The sequence below is a fragment of the Anoplopoma fimbria genome, chromosome 23 (genome assembly GCF_027596085.1).
Source record: "Anoplopoma fimbria isolate UVic2021 breed Golden Eagle Sablefish chromosome 23, Afim_UVic_2022, whole genome shotgun sequence".
Lineage (NCBI taxonomy): Eukaryota > Metazoa > Chordata > Actinopteri > Perciformes > Anoplopomatidae > Anoplopoma > Anoplopoma fimbria.
In genome coordinates, this window is record NC_072471.1 from 13,793,209 (window position 1) to 13,816,707 (window position 23,499).

Consider the following 23,499-nt stretch of genomic DNA (forward strand, 5'->3'; position numbering starts at 1 on the left):
TGTGTTTGAGGAAAAGTGGTAAAAGTTGTTATATATCAGCAAACATTTTCTGATAAAACATCTAAGATGTACTTATTTGTCTTTGATTTTGAGAAAAAAAAACTACACTTAATAGTTTTTAGTTATAAAAAGTGGCTGGCCCCAGGGCACGCTACTATGTGGGGCCCTAGTTGCAGTACAGAGTGAACACACACACACACTCACACACACATATCATTAGGCATTTATTTATTTGACCAACAATTTGTTGAAAGTCAAATAGGCCATTGTAGTGGTCACTGCTGATCAATGAATCAACCCTTACACATCTGTGAATTGTGTTAAGTGAGAAATATCAAAAATACTTAAAGTCTCAATGAAAATGGCCCTATTTGTTGAATTTTTAAGTACCTAGTTATGTACGCCATTTAGACTCAAAATATGTTCTCAAAAAAAAAGTTCGAAGCAGGTAATGTTATTTATTATGTTGTTGCCAATGTATGACTGTTTTAGGACAGCAAAGGTAGGCCAGTTTCATTTCCACAATAGAGTGAATCATCTCTCTCATACACGATCTTTGTTCTAAGTCCCCTCTTCTCCCGGCTGCAGCCCGGGCCAACACTGACTCCACACACTTCAGACGCCGAGCAGAGGTTTGTTATGCGGGCCGTAGCAAAAGTTGAGATGAGGATCGTCGGACGACAGCGTAACTAATGACACGTCTGAGCGACATCATGGAACAACCAGACAGATTGCTGTCTACGATGCTTTTTCACAAGCACAGGCAGGTAGAAGTTGCTCTGAACCGCAGTGTCTTAGCGTGGAAGGAAATTGAGAGGAGCAGAAAACGCAGCTCTGGAATCAGTAGCAACAGTGCTGAACCAGGTGAGTCTTAACACGTAGAAGTGAATGAGTTTGCTTTGTCATAACTCCACCCAAAAACAGCCTTTGGTTCATATCTTAAAACTTAAGAAGTACATGCCAAACAGCCCAACTAATCATGTTACAATTCAGATACATACATATTTAAACAAAATATGGAAATGAAATGTACACAAAAGGTCAAAACATCAAAGGAAGTAACCAATGTTGTTTCCGTTTTATTTAAGCCTATATGTATCCTTCCAAGAAATAATTTGCCTCTGTTAACCATGTCATCCATGCATAATAAAAAATAAAAAAAAAATAAAAAGTCTGGAGCAGCTGTCTACCCAGTCTGCACTCCTTATCAGGATCATGCACATGTTGAGGGAGCAACAGTGGGGTCATGTTGAGACTGTAGTTTGGGGTCTGTACCCTGACAGGAGCAGGTCACATACAAGGGTTTTCAGACAGAGATAATTAGGAAGCTCTTGTTTCTTACAAGCAAACACTGGAAGAGGTTTGACTGTTATTTAACATGTCCAAGGGGGGTTTTCTGCCTGCGCTGGCTTTGAGAAAATCTGCAAAATGTCAGCTCTTTGGGGCCTAGCCAAAACAATCTTGTTTTCAGTTTGGGCACTCAATTTATTTGGGCAGAACGTTCTCCAAACATGAAGTACGGTTATTAACTTTACACAAATTAAAACAAGAACAAAAACAGTAAGGATTTATGCACTACAGCTGTACAATCATATATGGGGTTTTTTTCTAACTCATTACTCCAAATCAGGAGTTGGTTGCACAAATTCTTCATTAATTCAAACTTGTCATTGTTTACTGAGTGGAGATTGACACATCTCTTAATTAAAATGCACACAAAGTAGTTCTAGAGTAGAATACAGATTAGTTGATACTTAAAGCTCGGGGAGGTAACATTGGAGAAACCAGCAAGAGAAAGCCATAGCTTTTAGAAATTATCCAACCGAAAGTAGCTCCAACAGTTACTAAATCTAGCAAAACAGTTGCTGTCTGCAACACTGACAGCTGTCTATTCCATGGATGTATAAAGGGAAGAGGATACAGCGTTGGATGTAGGTCACCATTCATTCAAACTGAAGTAGCTTGGTGGCGTATGAAGCAATAAAAATTTGGCTTCAAGTATGAAACTCAAATAAAATTACCAGGATCTTCCAGCGATCTTCGGCTTCCATGGGCCCATTGAGCAAGCGCAGTAGCGTTTTCTTTAGGCCCGCCTCCCAGCCCTCGGGTCAAGCCTCTATCTCGGGCTCATTCACATGAACGGAGGAAGGAAAATAACTTGGTTAGGACCTAATGATTTAAAAGGGGGGGGGGTTCAAATGTTCATACTGGAAAGTTGATTTACCTCAAATAAAAGTATTCATGTCATGCAAGCCAATTGAAAAGATTGCCGTAAGGATGTAAAGGGAATTTCAACAAATATAACAGAATACATAATTCACCCGAGCGTTAATGTTTAAACCCACCCACTAGCTGCCAGGTGTAACCTTTCCCCAGTTTACGGAGATATGTATTGATATTATATATTCATATTAAAAAATATAAGTTAACGTGAACAACTTAAATTTGTGAGTATAAAGTCTGGCACTGCTCCATAGACAATGTATGTGGAGAGATGTTGTAGATGACTTTCCACCTTTTGCGTCAGACAACTTTCACTTAATCCAGACGTCCTCATAACCTCCCGGGGCTAATGTTTGTTCATCTAGATGAGTTCCCTGGTCTGTAATTACTGTAGCATATCGAGGGGAGTTATTACAGCTGGCACTGCACACTTGAGTTTAAACCTGGCCATTGACCTTCCTCGAAGTGCTATCAAGCGCCCTATAATAACCTGCCATAAAGACTTCCATTTATTGAGTCAATGTTCAACACGGCTTCACCAAGATCTCCCACAGTGATCGCTGTGACCAGAGCAGCTCTGTTTACCCTAGAGTTAGGAATCAAACAAGGACACTTTAATATCCGGTAAGTCCAACATCAAAAGCCACAAAGTCACACTTTTTTATGAGGAAATCAATGATTGTAACTGCTAAAGCCAGCTAGATTGGCTGATGATGTTTATCTTTTTATACATGTACTGTTTGAGTGGAGTGTGGCTCTCATTAGAAGTCAATGCGGTCTAGTTAATCAGTGACTATGGTCACTTATTTTTGCAACGACCCAAAGAAATAAATGATCCACGTGTGTTTTACCTGTTGTTGACTTAACATCATGAGCCGCACAGGCGCGCCACACTTCCCTCTTTGAACAGTTCTTTCCCTGTGTTTAATAGATTTGGAGCTGTAAATATGTACAGCTGTCTAAGACTAATTGGTGAAATGTCCTTGAAATAATTAGTTCTGAAGTTTGCAGGTTTGTTAGTTTCAAGACGCCAGACCCTAAGCGACAAGGTGGCAGGTTCAGTGCCGGTGACAGCAGAAATAATGCAAATTAATGAGTAAATCAGGAGTAGGAGTAGGATTATTTCTCTTTGTCACGTACAACATCATTTTTCAATTTAGTTTATTGAAAATGGAATAAAAAGATGACAAAAACAAGCAGGTATTTTAAGAGATATAACAGATAGAAGGTGATGTATAAGCCTGAATAGATTTAACATTTTCTATCAAATAACATTTAGAAGTCAAGAATTATGCAGCACTGAGAAGACTTAAAAAGTGAATCCCAGCTGATAGCAGAAATTCATGCAGTGTGAATCAAATTTGACAAGTCTTCTTTGGCTTGTATCTTACCCTTTTTTCTGCCTAAAATGTCTATCCCCCCCGCCCCAACATCAAACTGACACACAAGTGCCATAAATGCCGAGAGGAACTGATATGAGCGGTAAACAACACTCTGGTCCTGATGCTTTGGTTTAGATAACATTTGTGGATGTTACCTCTTGACATTTAAGTAGATTGAGCGTCAGTCAGTTAGATGTGCTGAGTAGACAAGACAAGAGTGTCCTAGCCAGGAATGGTTTGTTCACACACAGATACACACAAACAGAATCCAATCACTGAGATGGCATGGCCTCAGAGTAAATCCTGCGACCATATAATCCCTGAGTCACTCCTCCTTTACAATGCATGATCCCATCTTGGAGGAAAATCTTCAATAAATCATGGCATATGCTTTAGAGAGCATCTCCCTTTTCCCTCCAAATCACAATGCTTTGCGAGTAGTACTTCCTCAGGCCCTCCTAAGCCTGGATATCTCTCTTGGCCAGGGGGGGTTTAGATATTTGCTTTCCCATATGTCAGAGCTGGAAACAGATCCAAAGTCAGGGATTCACTTATAGCAATACAGGAAGCGTCACAGAGTTTCCTCTCTAACAAAATCCACATATCACAAGTAAAGAAGCAAAACAAAGCTACATGATTTTGTGCATCAGTCACTCGTAGAAGAGAAGAAAAAGAAGACTTGAGCCATGCTAGAAGCTTTGTGCCTCATTTTGGGTACTTCTGTACTTAGACTTTCTATTTCGAGTGCACAAGTGGATGCACATGAATGTGTATACAAATTGTGGGGCCAATTCATCTTGTCGATGTCAAAATATTTGACTGGATAAGTGAGCATTTTGACCTTTTTGATTGCACTAGTTGAAAAGTCAGAAGATCAACAAAGTCATTAGGCTTCATCCTCTGGGTACCATGACCAACCGTACCAAATTGCATTGAAATCCAGTAAACAGCCTCTTAGGCATTTGACTAAAGAACAAAAACTTGAACTTGGAGGAAAAGTCAGGGCATCACCAAAGTCATTAGGCTTCATCTTCTGGGGAACATGAATATCTGTAGAAATCTTATGGCAATGTATCAAATAGTCGCAGAGATTTTTAAGTCTTAACCAAAGTGGTGGAAAAACCGATAAACATTGCCATCCCTAGAGTCATGCTGCTGGTTCGACGAAAACAATCCAAACGCACCACATGAAAATGGAGGTTACAAAAAAGTTTGCACTTTATATCAAAAGTACAGATCTTTTGACTGGTACTTTTGGCACATGCAGTGATCTAGCAGTACCATTGTGCCCCTATTGACTGTTCTCCTGTTATACCTTCCACCTTTTTGCTGCGGTTTCCTCTCCATCTGTTTGCCTAAGCCTCGACTTAACAAACCCATTGTGCCTGGGAGGAATCCACATGTCTTGTTTGACAGCTCGCTGCCATGCGTACCCAGGCAGATCTGCGCTTTGTAATCGAAAGCGGGTGCTCAATGCACAGCCCTGTCTGTATGTTGCGAGACGGCAGCAGAGGGAGGGAGAGAGAGCAATGCCGAGAAATGAACACTGCCAGAGAACAACAGCTGGAGGTTGGGTAAACTGTATTACTGTTTATACTGCAATACTGGCAGCAATACAAGCCCTTTCATTACATTGATTGTGTTTATTTACCTGAGGCTCGGGTCTGTAGGAGCAAAGAGTTGGACCTCTAAAGCTGATTACATAAGGAATCACATAGGTGCAAACTCGTCATCTTTCGGGGAAATTCGCCGTTTTTGATCCAAAATAGGTCATTTGTGTGATTCGTGTAGATCTGCAATAAAAAAAATTTGCAAGTCCATTTTCCAGGCTCTCGCACGCCCCCTTCATTGAGGCAGAGGTTAGGTTTGCCTCCCCTCTGTGCTTTTTCACTGCGGTTTTATGTCAGATCAGCAAGGCTAAAGTTCTACACATACGTGAAATACATTACCTATTCTATGGATACAAACGACATATAATAAAAGTGTCTACAAATATTTCAGTGCTGACAAACAATGAGAAAGCAAAAGGCATGCGCTCAACCCAGTTTGTGAGGGATTGCACAATCTGAGATGAGGCGCAGCTCGTCGCTGCCTCACCTCGCGTGTCTCCTCTCTGTTTGAACAGGACATGCGCAAATTCAGCGATTTTGATTATAAAAATGCTTGGAATCATAAATAAATTACATTTAAAGCACAGATCAGTAGATAAATATTAATATTAATTTTATTTTATCATTATTTGTTTTTTACTTTTCATGATGACTTTTACTTTTCATGAGGCTCTGCCTCCCCTGACCGCACGTCCCTATGTGTATGTAATCTGAAGCACTGACCCGTTTTCTACTGCCAATCGCTGCACTGCAACTGAACTTGCTACTTGACAGCCAAACATGATTTTTCTGACCACGCCCCCGAGGCGAAATTTCGTGATGAAACGTACTGTTACGTACCGTTAGGAAAAACACAGAATAACGGTTTCCAACGGTCCTTAATGCCCTGCTGTCCAGTGAGATACCACGTTACAACACTTTAGGCAGCTACACTCGCTTTACGGTAAGCAATCTGTTTCTGAAGTAATTATGCGGGTGTTAACTTGTCAAAATTAGGTTTTTCTTTTAGCTTGCCACCACATCCATAATGCCGCCAAACAGTTTGCTGCCAGTTTGCTGTATACAGACGTTTATTTAAATATTTGGTTGTGTGTCTGTCAAGGGGATGCTGGGTTGGGGTGGGGGGAGGCCACATGGGAAGGGAGTTATGTAGGAAGTATTTCAAATGTTGATTCTGTGAGTTATCCATGTAAAATTGTTAAAAAGTAAAAAAAAAAAAAAAAAAAAAAACTAGCTTCATTTCTCATTTCCCTTTCCCTTGTTCGGAAAAGGATCAAAGACAAGTTAAAGGGGTTGTGAAAGTTGAAAACCATCCAAGCTGAATAGCCGCAGCTTATTTGTGTTTTACTGGAATAACATTGAAGCATATGAATATATATATATATATATATATTAAAAAAATATATATTCCCCGGGGAGCATGCCCCGGACCCCCCTAGGGGGTTCGGATCCTTGTCACCTTTTTTATCCCTGATGAGTTTTCACCCCTGGAATCAATGACCTGGTAGATGATGATGTATTGCTATGGTTGAGTGACAAAGTGCTATCTTCTCCCTGGTAGGACGTCCACCTTGTTTGATATGAACTCATATTTTTGGATATCTTGCATATATCTGAAGCTAGTATCCAGCATGCGACCAAAAGAATGCTTAAATATTAGGTTGCATCACCCAACAACATAAACATTATCAGTTTCACACCCTCAGGTAAATCTTTGTCCCTTAATTGCACCCGTGTTGCATGCCACTTGGAAATGGAATATGTACGAGCAAAACGGGAAGGACATAGAAAGTACATAAATAGTGTGGGGACACCTTCAAAACGCAAGCATTTCCTTTAGCTTGCGCTGACACATTGTCAGCGGCAGAACCTCAGCAACAATAAAGGGATTACATAGTGCTCCACTGTGTAAAGGGAGGGGTGCAGAGAACAACAGCAGAATATGAATATGATGACAGCTCGTTGTTGTCAAAGGACAAAAAGAAGGTGAGGCCAGGCTCCGTGCTGTCACAGATATCATATACACATACATACATATATCTCTTGTTCACACATTTACATGAATGCATCAGATACATTTAGTTCAGATCAAATCCTGTAAGATCATCCCCATATATATTATACACTGTCATTTTTGGCCGATGTCTTGGGACATTTCAACACGGGTGATTAATCAAGGCAGTGACGAGGCATTCACTGACGTTATGTTAATGTGAGGCTCTGTGTAGGAAGACGACATTTTCAGTGGGATGTTTGGGTAGCAGGATGAGCAGGATCATAATGTATTCAGAGATGCACCACTGCAGGCACACATACTTGTTGATCTACCGTTAAAGTGGCCCTATTATGCTTTTCCACTTTTTCCCTCTTCTTTAGTTTGTTATACATATTTTTGTATATGTAAAAGGTCCGTACAGTGTAAAACCTGAAGTCCACACCTAAAAGGAGTTACCCTCCCCCTCAGAATCACTGCTCCTGAGCTGCCTGAAACGGCTCCATTGAATTCTCTCCTTCACTTCCGTAGCATTTTGAGGTCATAATGTTACGGAAGTGACGTAAACTCCTTCCGGCTAGTTTTTCCGCCCTCAAACAACAAAAGAGAGAGACGGAGCTGAAGCTCCTGAGGAAGAATTTTTTGAAATGTGAAACGTTGACCAATCACAACAGAGCTGACCAATCAGAGCAGACTTTGCTTTCTGGAGGGAGGAGCAAGCGCTACGACGGAGCATTTCAGAGAGAGGGTGAGAAGAGGTGCTGCAGGACAGCCAGGATGAGAAAAACAAGGAGGATTATGAGCATTAACGCATGTAAACATGTTGTAACTGTAACTTGAGATAAAAATATGCACCCGGGAAAAAAAAGCATAATAGGGCCTGTTTAAAGCACGAAGTAGTCTCCAACGTTTGTACCAATTTAGTCTGAACTCCACTAGCTACTGCTTCTAAAGTCAGTTAAGGTCGCTCATCAGTCGTCACGGGGGAAAGATACTAACCTGCCGCCGCAGAGACTGAGCAGCGGTGCTTCCTGCTTGAACCCATAAAGGCCCCGGTGGCACCAGCATTTTAAAGGGCAAAAGTTATTTCAATGGAATCGCCGCCATCAAAGAGCTGCATTTAACCGACCCCCTAAGCTCTATTACATTAACTGAAAGATCCTCTTTGTTCCATCGTTATATGATACAATTGTTCCCAAGGCCGGTGGCTCTCATTTCGCGTTAAGTACTGCTGGATTTTTAGTCCTCCAGGTAGTTAAAGGGGTAGTTCACTGATTTTAAACTCTATGCCTTCTCTTATGTTCTTTAAAATGATATACTTGAGCAAACCTCTAAGGTTGTCATTGCTCTCGATAACCTGAATGACACTACAGGTTACTCATGCTTGCATTATCACATATAGCACTTACTTGGGATGATAAAATAGAGTATTGTTTTTTTCTTGTGATTTACTGTATTTCCTATAACATTACATAAAGGCCTTATAAAGGGATTAATAAATCCATTGTTAAACTGGTCACATATGCAACCTTTGATTTGCCTCATTTTAAAGAGTCACGAGCCAAAAAGCTTGGGAGCCACCGATGCGTACGATCACGTGAAATACAAATTCACAGATCGTCTAAAAAGCTGCAAACTGGTCCTGGCCCTTTCACAGATTACAAGAGTGCAGGTGTTAATCCATCTCATGTGGTTAGAATGGAAACTAGTAGCACCCCATGCCCTGAGGACTTGGATGTTTCTGGCTCGGTGGAGAAAGGCACTAACAATGCCAGAGTTGGGGATTACATTCACACGCTGGGCAAAGCAACACACTGCTATTGCCAGAATTTGAGGTCCATTCCCTGTCTTGCACATTGGTCGTTGCAAATGCCAGGGTTATTCTCAATTATGCTCCTTTTTCTTATCGGATCCCATGTGATTATCCCTTTCGAACTTGGCCTTATTTCCATGGCAGTTAACTTGAACCTCTCATGTGGGGAACCTTAAGCCTGAACTGAAACTTCACAGGTTCTTAGACGTTATTGTTGTTGTTGTTGCTGCTGTTGTCGATGTTGACATTTTGGGAAATACAATTAATTGATTTCGGGAAATGGGGAAACAGCAAACCTGGTTCTGGGTTCTGTCCAAAACCTACAGGCACTTCTAGAGCTCAATAAAATCAACACTTAATTTTGTTTGTTCAATCTCTGTAAAATCTGAAATGTAAATACTTTCAGTGTGGGACCATTCCTTGGCCAGGTCCACTTCCTGGAATGTGTTCTTTTTTGTTTTGGAAAAGGGTATGGCTATATGTTTTTCTCTGTTTCCAGTCTTTATGCTAAGCTAAGCTAACCAGCTGCTGGCTTTAGCTATACATATTTACCATACAGACAATATTAAGTTTTAACTTTGTGCAAGAAAGCAAAAAAGTGTGTTTCCCAAAAAGTTGAACTATTCTTTTAAGGTGAGGTATTTGTGCTACTGTTATTATTTGCAGGTAATCAGCTTAAACAAATCCTCAAGTGAAATCCAAGTCCATATTAATTGAATAATAATTTGGTCTAAGCAGTAAAAACTATTTTATGGCCATGCTTCAGTTTAGATATCACAGCAGTTGGAATCATACCCATGAAGCCTACTTCTTAATAAACAATACTTTTTGTCAAGAGATGAAGTTATTTTTTTTCATGACCCACCTATTTAAAACTCTATGGCTTTTTATGAAAACATTCATATCAATATCACCTGGTAGCCTCAAGTGTTTACTCTGGGCTCTACCGGGAATGATGAGTCAGTAACAGGAACACAAAGCGTCACGCTCCAGGCCCCACTAATTGAATCATTTATGCCCTGAATATTGTTGAAATGACATTATTGATGTTTGTGTTTAGTTTTAAGTTATATATCTAAGTTCCTCTGCTTGTGACATTATTTCTTGTGGTTTGTTTCTTGGAGATGTTACAGCTCGTCCTCTTTCGCATCATTGTCACATCCAGGGCTTTTATTTGGAGTAACTGATAGCTGAAGCATTATTCAAGCACTGTCTTGGTTACCTACGAACTTTTGTTCGTAGGTATCACCTTAGCCTTGCAGCAACAAAACACACATCTGAATGCTTTTTTCCAAGTGCAGAGCAAGTTCCAGACGTTAGAAAATAAACCCTCAGTCCTCGAAAAGCTGACTTTTTTTTTTCATTTGCAGCTAGCAGACCCCTTTGGCTCATATTAACACACTGAGCCCTGTCGTATGAATAGGCTGCACACACTAGCTGACTGCCGGTGCTAAGATTCTTTACAAGCACAAAGAAAAGTATGTCAGAGCTGAGCAGAGAGGATCTGCCTTGTATGGCCGAGGGCTTAGCATGTAGCTTAGAGACCGCACCGAGCTAAAGAAGTAGGGAATTTGTGTGTGGCTGTGTGTTCAGTGTGTGTGGTGATGGGATTATTGTGTACTTGAGCGTGTGCGTGTCTATGCCTCTTGTGACTGTGTGTGTGTGGTAGGGTTATTGGAGCAGTGTTAGAATGTGGGAATGTCAGAGTTTGTTTCCAGTTTGTTCCCTAACACAGTTCACTGGGATTGTTGGCTTTGTGCTCGTTTGTGGGGTTAATTTGACCAAGTTGTTCAAAAGACCGGCCCGACTAGAGAGGGAGAAATACCGCCTGCACTGACTCAATGATTAATGTTGGCTTTTTGTCTTTGACAGGAGTTGATTTGCCCAGCAGGCTAACACAGGGAAACGATTTCATACATTTTTTCATTTCTTGGATTTCACCGTAAGCCAGGGAGCTTCAGATAACAAACATGTAAATGTGTAACACACGAGATAAGATATTCTAATGTATTCCAAAGAATGTTTTGGAACAGATTGGGTACTAGCGTGGTGTTTTGGATGTGAAACAAACCGCAAATGTAAGATTTTGTGTTGAATTATCCCAAATCCAAACTATTTGTTGGAACTTTGGGCTCATTCCCAATCTACGGTATTTGTGACTCAACATGCAACATTTTACCAAAGATAATCTGCTTTTGCTTATCTGCGTACGCTTGCAGGACTGTTAGAACATCATCCTCAATACGCCATGTCTGTTTTGTCAGGACGGCTCAGTTACTAATGAGTTTAACATGTTGCACAACAGAAATAGTAGAAGTTGATTTTAGGCTCTCGGCTATCTCCCTGCGAGGCTTTTACTTTTCACATTATCATGAACTTATTCAGAAGGTTGGCTTAAATCAACAGCTCAAAAAATGATCTTCTTCAATGATCTGTTTGACTCATTGCAAACATCCCCAGGTGTCAGAGTGACATACTGACCTAAATCCATAGACTGTAGCCTAAACCTTATTGTCAATAATGAGCCATCATGGGCCTACACCTTTTTTCCCAGAAAAACATTTTTGACATGTCACATTAGGGAAAGCACAGGTGTAAATAATTAAACTAATAATGGCTGCATTCTATTTAGCCTCCAGCTTCAGGGTTCTTGCATTGTGCATGATGGCTCACTATTACACTCTCATGCTTACTGGGGCACCTAAAAAGAACAGCCATGGTTATTGTTGACAGATTGGCTGCTGTGAGAAAATTTAGTACCTAGGGAAAAGCTTTAAAACGAGTTGATGTATCTTTTTCTAACCAGCAGCCACTGCTGAGGTCATAAGTGGGTAGAAATGGTAAATGCTTAAACATGTTTAGAAAATGGATGGAATGTAAGTCAGTAACTTTTTGTAATCCATTATATATGTTAATTCTACACCCAACAATCACTTTGGCAGAACACTTCAGGTGCCATTTTTCCAAAAAATGGATTGAAACTCCTCATTCTTATTTTTCCCCCCGAAATAAAGCTATTATACACATGGCCATAACTCTTCCTGTTTGTCAAAATGTGAATATCGATGGCTATAAAGTTATTCATGCCTGCATGGCGCATCATCTTTATTTGAGAAAGAAATGAAATCCTTTTCCCTCAGACTCCCGGGAGAGAAATATTATGTCGTGCCTCCCTCCCATCTATTTCACCATATCAGCTGAATAAATTTGTAGGAGAGACTGGAAGGCCTGTATATGATGCAGTTGAAGAGGTCAGTTAAACTCATTGCAAGTAATATTGCCCTTTCCTAGCACAAAAGTGCAATTTCGAATTTGTTCTGTTTGTAGCGTTGCCATCTTTTGAGTTTGAACGCTCACAATTTCTGAATTAAAATATAAAAAATGGTTCACAAAGGAAAACATATATATTATATTGTGAGATGTAGTGTACAATATTTAGGCACCACCTTCCTAGCATTGAGTTTTTACAGTCTATATCATGATTTCATCGCCCTCATCTGGGTTTGCCAGGCCACTCTGTTTCATACTCAGACCAGATTGTCTTCACCTACCAGTATGGATGCAAAAGGAAACCATTTCCCAGTAATTCCCTTTATTTTCCCAATATCTGCCTTTCAAACACAGTAATTTAATACCCATTAAATCTTTTGATGTGACTTAGCAGCTCTCTAAGGCAACTGACCCGACCCATCTCTTCCACTGCCAGGAGGTACCAGATCCCACCATATTCGACTAATTCTTCAAATGTACAAACCATTCAAACTCTGCCAAAGTCTTTCATCCCACATGATTTTTAAACCAGCAGCCTGGATCCAGCTCCTGTAGGGGAGAAAAAAGAACAAGAAGAAGCAGTTCCTTCCCAAACACCCACCAGCTCTCTTGGGATACGGCTGTTACTCCTTCCATTAATTCAGCAATTTGTAAAATGAATGCTATGCTGCCATTTTAAGGTCATCATGCATACAGCAGATACCAAGCATTATTAGTATTCATTTGATGAATGTCCAATATTCACATTGCTTTTAGCTCTGTCTTTGGTCTCCACCAATTCCCATCTGAAATAACTGGCTGTTTAACTGCTGTATGTTCAACTTTATTAGCTAGTTTCTAACTTTGTCTGTGTGACATTTGGTGCAGGGCAAGAAGCGTATAATGTTTTTTCTATGTGAGGTTCTCCACTGAAACAGCTGCCTGCTACATCTGAAAATGAGGCTGATGAGTTCGACGAGACTGAGCCAAAACAATAAACAGTAAAAGTTGTGGGCCGTAAAACCAAAACAATGATCTGGAATGAATGTGGGGAACTACAGAGTTTGGTGAAACTTCTTTGTGGGGTTGTCTCTATGAGTTTCCTCTTTCACATCACACATGGTCATGTGATCCATTGTTAATACATTTTTTTTTTGATTATTACAGCTTTAATGATCTTTACAAAAATTAGGAATGATTTTTTGAAATTCTTCAAACATTTCCACAATTGCTTTGGTTTGTCAATGTATGTGTACATCCATATGAGAATAAGTTATACAGACTGGGAGTGCTATCAAAAGAGCATCATGCACTGATGTTGTTGTGTAATTTAGTTGTGTAAAACATACATTTATTCATGTCTCTACAGGATACAGCCATGTTATTCCGGTGTGTGAAATAGTGGCTGTCCTCAAGACCAAAGATGACGACAAAGACAACACAGAGACCAAGAGGAGTCAGAAAAAAGCAAAGCAGCACTCCCAGCTGTATCCCTATGCATTCACAGGTAATAAACCTACACTGATATTCACACTTAAAGGGACATTTCAAAGATTTTACACGTCAAAGTCAATCTGCTTGTCACAGCGAGGACACTACTCAGCCTCTGAAAACGGTTGTATGGATTCTTTTGTGGCTCTAGAGGACCCAGTTTCATTATGGGCTGTGTAAGATCCAGTTATTTTGGGTGGGTTGACCTATATAAGGGACTAAAAGATAGGGTATCACAACCATTTTTAATCTGTCTCTCACAAGTCCTCCATCGTTATGCAAGAGCAACACTAAATAGCTGAGCTGCTGCTTTATGAAATAGATACAGCGTCTTTTGTTCCCTCCAACAAAGTTGCCTGAAGCCACTTTTTGATCCCTGTCACTTTCATTTTACTATAGTAGGTCAACGCCACATCGCAGTTACATTTTGAGTAAGTGTGCCGAAAGCCTGTGTTCAGCTCCACCAATCACGAGTGATCTGACACTGGAAATAAGCCCGTCGACAGCTCCACATTCTCAAAGTAATGCATTAACAAGAGAGTCCCTCACAGCTTAGCTGACTGGGTCTAAGATGGCAGCATGCCACTGACTTATGGGCTAATGCTTATTTTTGAGCCATTAGATTATATCCAAACAAGATCGGATTTGCATTATTTATTACAGCCAAATGTTAAAAATTACCTCGCTAATGTGAGCTTTTACTGGCATTAGAGTGTGTATCGAGCCTGACATGACTGCATTCCCTCGATCTGTGGAGACTTGGCTTCAAAGACACGTCCCGTCACTTCCATCCTGGTTATGTAACTTATTAAAGGAGGATTTTTACACCCACTCCTGAACGTCTCTGTGCCTACCCCATCGCAAGCACGAGGTACTGTAAGTGATTTGCCCGAGAAGTTAACTTCCCTATCTGATGAAAATAATGCTTAGTGTGATAATTTTACTTTGAAGTGCTTAGTGGGTGAATCAGCTTTCAAAGTGCTTAGCGAGTGATTTTTTTTTTTCTTCTTCTTCTTTTCCTCCTTAACGTAAATATTTCAGTAATGTTCAGAGCAGGATTTTGTGACACTTGTTTTTTGTTTGAGTATCAGCTGAGCCCAGTTTTACATAACTCTCATATGCACTCATTTCTTTCTCATACACATATTTGATTGGCTTTTTTGGATAAAGCCTGGGTTCATTCTCAGGCCAAGTCTGCACCTAAGTAAAGCCAGGTGGTAGTGAATGTACTACAAATTTCCAACTGGAAAAAGTATTCTACCTGTCTGCTCCCCGAATTTTATGTCAGAAACTATGATGGGTGTTTGATAGTGATTGAAGGTTAGACCTTACTTAGCACATGTGGTGTTATCTACTGAAATAATAACAGCAATTCAACAGTGTGACTAGACCAAAAATTTGACCATTACCACTGTGAACAGCTATGCAAATGTAAAAAAAAAAAAATATATAGCAAGCACTCTGTTCCTTCCCTCTGTTTCTTTCCTCTACAGTTTCCTACATCAGAAGAACAAAGCAGCACCAGTGGCGGTGTAGTGATGTCACCTTCCACTCTGCCAACGAAGGACTCTGCAAGCAGTGGATCGGAGTTATCAACGAGCAACTGTCATTACTCAGTATGTACTGTCAATCATGTTCTCTCACAGATGTGCTGATATAGTTTGAACTTACTCAGAGCTTCTCAACGTTATCAGAATCATGTTATTGACAATGGGCCATAAAAGTGCCAGGTATTAGGAATCTGACTTCGTGAGTACTCACGTCAGTTAGCTTCACCTCATAGAGCCAAAGGGCAAATGTGACTGTAGGAAAAGGTATTCAATAGAACACAGTTTTGGTGAGTTAATTGATTGGTATTGTGTGGTCCATGCCAAACATTTAAACTTGATAGATTTAAAGGAACAGTGTGTAGGATTTAGGGGGATTTATTAGCAGAAATGGAATATAATATTCATAACTATGTTGTTATTCGTGGATAATCACCTGAAAGTAAGAATCGTTATGTTCTCTTTAGCTTAGAATGAGTCGTTTATATCACATAGGAAGGGGGTCTTCTTGATGGAGTCCACTATGTTGCTCTGCCAAGTTTCTACAGTAGCCTGGAAGGGACAAACCAAACACTGACTCAAGCCAAAAAATCTTTTTACATTACTGAAGGCCACCGTAGTTCCCCTACACGCTTGGAAATGGAGGGTTAAGCGGAGGGGTATTCAGTTCGTTGCAATTAGATGTCACTAAATCCTACACACTGGTCCTTTTAATGGGTTTAGAAATCGCAACTTGTAGTTTGTCAGGTTAAAGCCGTTTCTCAAGAGTTTGATGCAAAAATGTCAAGTGGGAATTATATGTGTTGCTGTGTTCCATTTCATTGGGGGAAAAAAAATATTTTTTTATATATAGTGCTCATGTCCAGTCCATACAACAAAAATCTATCAAGAGAGAGAAGGTCTGTTTGGCTACCTACACAATACATAAAGTTATCAGACCCCAAATTTGATTCTGATGCTAGCTGTTGTGATTAGCCCTGTTCCTTGACCAAGATAAAACATATCTTGGGTTTCTTGTACAATATTGGGTGTTAAAAAATGTATAAGACGTTACACCAGTTTGGCAGCAAGCTACCTGGAGCTAAAACTCTTCCCCGCACAAATGTCCCGCAGGGGTATGCAAACATTTATAAGAACCCACAAATCCAATTTGATATACATTTCCGTGCATTATTTTTGAAAATCCATGCTTGGTGTGAAACAACCTTGAAATTGGACTGTAAGATGTTGTGCCTTACAGTTTGTTCTGCAATGTAGGAACGGGTGTTCCCTGAGGATCAGGCTTTTTATCTCTCAAACTATTTCAATGGTTGTCAGCAACGGGCACAAGGGATATGCAATACAATCTTTTTTCTGAGTGGTTTAGGGACTACTTCATTCGGACACCACCTTACAGTACGTGACACAAGTTACTGTAGCGCCCAAGGAAAACCTGTGAAACCCTGCAATTTTTCAAAGGATGCTATTATTGTGAGGTATATTAATAGTCTTTGAGTCAAACAAAAGGGAAAGGACCAAAACCATTGTACAGATTAATATCACAAAGACCAAGAAACTGTTATAATTAAGATTAGGTAAACGCTCCACGGTGCATATTCAGTTAATATTTCCGTTTCGGACCAAACGGTTGATCATTAAAGCATTCAAGACGAGACTTATTGCTAAAAGAGCTCTTCTACCCCTTAACCAGATTGTAAGTAAAGTGTGCATTATTGTCCATAAAAAAAACCACTTCATTCTTTTCAGTAGATTCAATGCCCTCAGGAAAGCCCAGAGGCAAACCGACAATACAGGTTGGCCTCCTGCATTTCTCTTTTAGATAGTACCTCACAGGCACAGACATAAATAATGGAGCCAGCAACAGCCAATAGTCTGATAAAACATATAAATGGTGGTTTTACAAACATTAGAAGAGGGTGCTAAAAATATCTTTGGCTGGCTTGCACAAGAAGTATGGAGTGTATGTCTGTAATATTGTTTGCATCCAGCCTACTGTCCAGATGTGCTCCAGGGAATCTTTATTTCTGTCTCCTACATGTTAAAGTGCTTTTTATTTATCTTAATATTAAACTCAAGACTGAAAATGAACATAGCAGCACGTCATCCATCAAAATCTTCAAGATGTAATGAATTTAACATGCTTTCCGATGATGAATTAACACATTACATGACCAGAAAGTGGTTATTATTACACCATCAGTCACTACACATTGAGCCTTATTACATTTTTGACCTAGTTGAGTGCAAAATACAGTGCTTTTATATATAATGTGATTGCAAAGTGATTACACGTTTGAGTTCTTCAGGATTTAGTGTGTAACTAGCATGTGGAAATTGGAGTGTAAGATGGGTTTAGCCCATTTGAAACGGTCTACTTGGCCCCACTTTGCCTGGCAGGATGAATCAATTCAAGAAAATTAACTACATTCATTGTGAAGATGAAGCCCTAGAGTGTTCAATAGTGTTAGTCTCCTCCGCAGCACACCTTTACATCCCTCATTGACAATCCATTAATGTAATCTAATGGAACTTTTGTCTTATTGCCAAACAAATATTGCACCGTATATTTCTTTGTGCTCATTTAAACCCCTGATCCCAATCCATTCATTTCCAATTGGAGCAGCTGCTGTATCTCAGTTTGTTGTCCTAAACACAGTCTTCCACAACAGCCATAAACAAGCCATTTAGTATTCTCCATCGCAGCACTGTGTGGGTTTATCACCGAATGATGCAGCACCTCGCAATTGCTTCACACTCCTCCCATAGTCGGTAGACACACCATTTATTTCTTGAGAGGCGTGTTTTTGGGCAGCAGTCAGTTTGACTGAGCATTTTGAGAAAGGTCTCTGGTTAATCAAAACTTCATCAAACTGCTTGTCAGTGACACAGTTGTAGAAAAAAGAAAAAAAAGGTATATGCTGAGCCTTTTTTAATGACTATCTCATACCCCTCCTTCACTTTGCAGCCAACCGACCGAAGAGCCTCCTGGTGTACATCAATCCCTTTGGGGGAAAGCAGCGTGGGAAGTGTATATACAAGCAGAAGGTGGCTTCACTGTTTCGCCGCGCCTGCATCTCAGCCGACGTGATTGGTGGGTCCCCATCAGTGGCGTTCCTCAACATTTAAATAAAAAATGAGTCTCAGTGGCCGGCGTATAGATCTCCACTGCCACTGTGGCCTCTCCAAGGGGCCGAAGAGGCTTGCAAGGATATGATTTGGCTGATAGTGCCATTAATCTTGCCACCACCTTAATGGAAGCTGTGATAGTTGATAAGCTTGGGTATCCAAAACACATCTATTATTCAATAAGTGTTTGCAACAGCTACACATAGTCTGCTGTATTGATGGTCCATCACTGTGAATGCTATTCACTTTGGGCTTCCTATAGCTTCTGCGAATTGCAGGATTGTATTTGTGTTTGTTATTATTCCTGGAAAACAGATTTACTGTTGAAATATTGTTTTGTTTTTTGGGGGGGCCCAGGGCTCATTTTGCTGACTAATATACAATAGCTGAATTAGGTTGTTTTGTGCCACTGTGCTTTTCGCTCTTTCTGAGCATTAGTCTGCATGACAGGTTCCAGTGACTGTTTCAAAAGTGCAGAGCTTTTCCTTGTCTTGAATTTCAAAATGCCAGAGCTATTCAGACCAGAAAGAGTCCATTGTTTTGTCAGTACATTCCCTTTTAATTGAAGTTGCACTGACACATGCTGTTTGATTTGTTTCCATAGTTACAGAGCGGGCCAATCATGCCAGGGACCACTTGAAAACCGAGGCCAATCTAGATAAATATGACGGGTGAGTGCTCAAGCCAGGTACCTGCTGCTCTCAGGCTTTAAACACTGGTTCCTCACTGTTACAGGAGTTTACGCTTGTCCGTTGATATTGTAACACAGTCTTCGGGAGACTCTCCCTTGAGCTGTGTATCAATTATCGCGCATTAGGAGTTTTTTTTATGAGGCCCTGTTGTGCTGTAATCTGTGTTGTGTAAGATTGTAATCACCGACGCAAAGCCCTGTGGGTTCCTAACACTTGGAGGTGCTCAATAAGAAATTCTGACCATAACTTATGCTCACACGGCTCTCAACATGCCGATGCTGAGGCGGTGGTTAGCAGCTTACAGTGCTAACAGAGCTAACAGTGCAAACAAGGGCAACAGTGCAAACAACGGCAACAGTGCTAACGACGCTAACAGTGTTTACCTGGAGGGTGGGCGCTACGTTTCCGCCTTGTGCTTATTAGATGTTACCACCATATGAGAGCAGTGCAGAGCGGCGGCCATGAGCGAGCCACTGTGGCTCATAAAGAGACACTGTTTTTATCCTTTCTGTTAGGACTTTTTCCTTCAACCTTTGAGTGTGTGCCAAGTTAACATTCTGACCTGATGAGGGGCGCTAAAGAAAAACTTAAGGGATCACCAAAGTGATTACAATTCATATGTACAAATTTCACGGTAATTAGATAATTGTTTTACGCAAAACCACAAATGTCAACCCTTATGGAGGCGCTAGAGAAAAAGTCACCACTTAAGTGATTAGGACTCATCGACCAACATTTAACTCCCGTCATAACACAATATTTGGACAAACAAATAAAATCAGTTGAGTTGAGGCTATATGGTGCAAATGATAAATCATCAGAGGTTGTCCCCTGATTTTTACATCAAACAGTTAATTTATGGCACTTGTATGGGATGCAAAAAGCTGTTTTTACCATGAATAAAATTTGTCCTAGCACAACTTAAGGCCTATACTTCACATAAAAGAAAACGAGACAGTATCTTCTGAATGGAATAAATAAAAATGCCTCTTTTAGTAAATGGTGCGAACAGAGATTTGAACAGCCCTTTCTTCTCTTTATTTTTTATCATTTATTTATTTATTTTTGTTTTCTCTACTTCCTCTCCTTGATAGAGAGCTGCACCTGGGGTCTGTGCAACTGCTGGAAAATAAACAAAGCTCCTTGAAGATAATTATTTATTCTCAATAACTTAACGTCACACATCACATTCGGGGATGCCCAATATAGAGTCTGAACCTTTTACTAATAATGACTTATTGGATCTGTTTAACTGATTCATTTTTATTTCTTCAATAAGACAGACTTTTAGTTTGCTTGGTTCAAGATATGCTTTGAATCATTGTAAAGTATATCTGAGAGTCATCTGCATAAAAATTGAATTTGATACAATTCGCTTGAAGTATTTGACCGACATGTAGCTTGTACATAGAGGACAGTTAAGGGCCCAGGACAGATCTGTGTGGTGTTCCTTGAGCAGAATGGGTAGTGGAGGATTTACAGTTCCTGTAGCAACACAAAAGGTCCTTTCAGAGAGATGGGAATAAAACCAATCTTTTACCGCGGTATGATTACTCAAAGCTTTAGACATTCAATTAAAATCAAGTTGTCAACTGAAGCAAGAGCAGCAGTTCAGATCTAAAGGCAATAAAAACAGATGTCCCTGGGAACCTGCATTAGAATACAGAAATGTAGCTGGTTCTATTCAGTTGAATCACTTTTATCTCTACAATAAATCTAAATGTACAAATCAGTCATATAAGTTTATGCTTTCAACAGTTGCACATGATGCAGCTCACGACCGCGAGCAAAGGGTAAAATGCAGCTGATAGCTGAACATACAGGTCATCAATAACATGGAAAGGTTTTTCCTGCCAAGTGCTCCGCCGTCTCCAGCTTCTATTCATCAGATATTCAGTCCAGCAGATCACGGTTAGAGTCCATAACGCTGTTGCTCGGCAGTTTCTATTATTTTTAGGTCAATTTCTGTAAGGTTTTTATATAGACTTTAAAAATGGTGTAATGCTGGGTGGCACAGTGTGATCTTCTTATTTACTGAATGCTTTCACAGTTACACATTCTGCCCATTGCTATTAATGTCAAGGTCTTCTGGCTTTGTAGTAGTTTACTCATATCCGCACATGTAATGAAACTCCTTAGCGTCCGCCTCGGCTACCTCTATAACTTGAAACTCTCCTGAACAATGTTCAAATGTAAAACAGAAGACATGTGAAAAAAATAATTTTTCTGTCCAGGGTGGTGTGTGTGGGTGGAGATGGGATGTTCAGTGAGATCCTGCACGGGTTGGTCACCAGGATCCAAAAACACAACGGCGTGGACCAGAACCGACCAGATGCTGATTTGGTGCCGTGTTCTCTACGCATAGGGATCATTCCTGCTGGTGAGCTTTGGTCATTATATCACATAAAAACATATCCAGGGTTTGGAAACAGCAGCATGTAAGGAATGAGTCTGGTGATAAATATAATAAAGGAATTTCTCTTGATCTAGTTTTGTTAAAAGCTTTAAACAAATATTTTTTTTAGATGCTAAGATAAAAACACCAATGTTCCAAATTAAAAGCATTGACATATGGAGTATGAATACAATGGAAAAGAAAAATCATAGAAGATTGATACCACTCCTCTTTAACAACTCAGTAAAACAAATGTATGCATGTAAAGTAAAATGACACCGTAAAATTGCATGCATGTTATGTTGCCTTTCTTTAAACTACACACACTTCACAAGTGTGAAGAGCAGTACCTTATCTAGAATCAGAGTAGAAAGGCTTTTTTTTTTTTTTTTTTTTTTTTTTTTTTTTTTACAGCTAACCGTTTTGCCTTTATATTCAGTCATACGTAAAAAAAACCTCCACTTATCTCCACCACCAGCCTAGAACATAATGTTATGCTGGCAAGCCACCTTATAATTTGCCGAAAGGAAACAACTTTGACTTTTTCCTCAAATGGAAAAACTCTTGCTCCATTTCCACCATTACTCTCCTCTCTCCACCTACTCATGCGGTATTATCAACAGCTGAAAGCTTTACTCCAGGTCACTTTCAGCTGTCAACAGTGGGAAATGTTGGAAACCACTCTCCATTTCTCTGTATGATTCTTTGAGCCCATAATACCCCAATAATATTCCAACCGAAAAATTATCGGGTTAAGGAGGTGTTTTTCCATATTTACCCATAGTGTTAATACTTTAAGTTCTTTTATGTGTTATTTGTAGCCTACAGTATCAATCTATAATGTATTATAGGATGCATACAGCCTTCAATCAACACCAGCCAGACAGTATGAATCAGAGCTGAGGTGTGTAAGCTATTCATCAGGTTTTAGGAGCAGTGTCCCAGTCAAGATGCTTGTACATAGTATACAGCAGGATAAAGAGACACATTCTGAATTTCTGTAGTGAATAAAATATATTAGGAGAGATTGGCTTTTGGGGTCTTTCCTGACAAAACATTTTGTTTTTCTCTGTACCTAAAACTATTCAATTGTATATCATTTTGTGCCACTATAGGTACTGCCCAATTAGCTTTTAAGACAAAACTTGCTATATTGATATTACACATATCACATCTTTTGTCTGAACAGTTAATTCATCTGGAAATTTCGCCCTATAAAATCATATTCAGTAAATCATAAGAGCAGCTTCAGTAAAGAAAAAATGAAAATGTTTTATTATTATATATATATTAGTTATTTCACAAAAAGGACGTGTACATTGTGTTGATTATTACAGCACCCTCATGCTCTACACATTGTTTTTATGTTCGTATGGCTATGAGATGCGACACACAAACGCTGCCGCTCTACCGGCATATTGTGAAAAGTGCTGGTGCGCAAGTAAAGGTCACGGTACGCTAAAGAGTAAAATATAGAAGTGGCAAATGTTGACCCCCTTTGAGGACAGCTTCAGATACTTAAATGGGCAGTGTTTATGTGTTTTGTCAAGATATTGACAAAACAAATAATTTTGCATCATGGATGCCAAGTTGCTCGTCAGAAACAAGGTGAGAATGTACCGCTGCATAAAAATCTCAGTTAACAGAACCATTATTGATTTCAATATTGAAGAACTTCAACCCTGCTGATCCGGGGTTGCTGAGTTACATAAGAGAATCTCTATGGCAACAGGGCAGGGGGTCCCACCAGGGGCCTGCGAAGGGTCAATCATTCCAAGTGCCTCAAATGGAAACGTGCTGTGTGACATTTTGAAATCAGTGTAATTTCCATGAGGATAGAAACACAGTGCATGGAGACCAGTATGAGGCTATGAGTGCACAGCTTGATGGTAATAGCAGAGGGGTTTAAAAATCAGCTGGGGACACAGTGAATTATTTTAAAGCCAATTATATTCATAATTCGGATGTGTTGAGTCAT

The 23,499-nt window shown here is 39.9% G+C and overlaps 1 protein-coding gene across 1 annotated transcript in view; it reads left to right on the forward strand.

Moving 5' to 3' along the window:
- The first annotated feature begins 626 nt into the window (after nucleotides 1-626).
- cerk (ceramide kinase) overlaps nucleotides 627-23,499 on the forward strand; it is a 41,839-nt gene continuing 18,966 nt past the window's right edge. Inside the window, exons 1-6 of the mRNA XM_054624724.1 lie at nucleotides 627-864; nucleotides 13,640-13,777; nucleotides 15,255-15,377; nucleotides 18,274-18,399; nucleotides 19,039-19,105; nucleotides 21,361-21,506. Of these exons, the coding sequence (XP_054480699.1) occupies nucleotides 693-864; nucleotides 13,640-13,777; nucleotides 15,255-15,377; nucleotides 18,274-18,399; nucleotides 19,039-19,105; nucleotides 21,361-21,506 (772 nt within the window). The 5' untranslated portion in view covers nucleotides 627-692. The remainder of the gene's footprint in view (nucleotides 865-13,639; nucleotides 13,778-15,254; nucleotides 15,378-18,273; nucleotides 18,400-19,038; nucleotides 19,106-21,360; nucleotides 21,507-23,499) is intronic.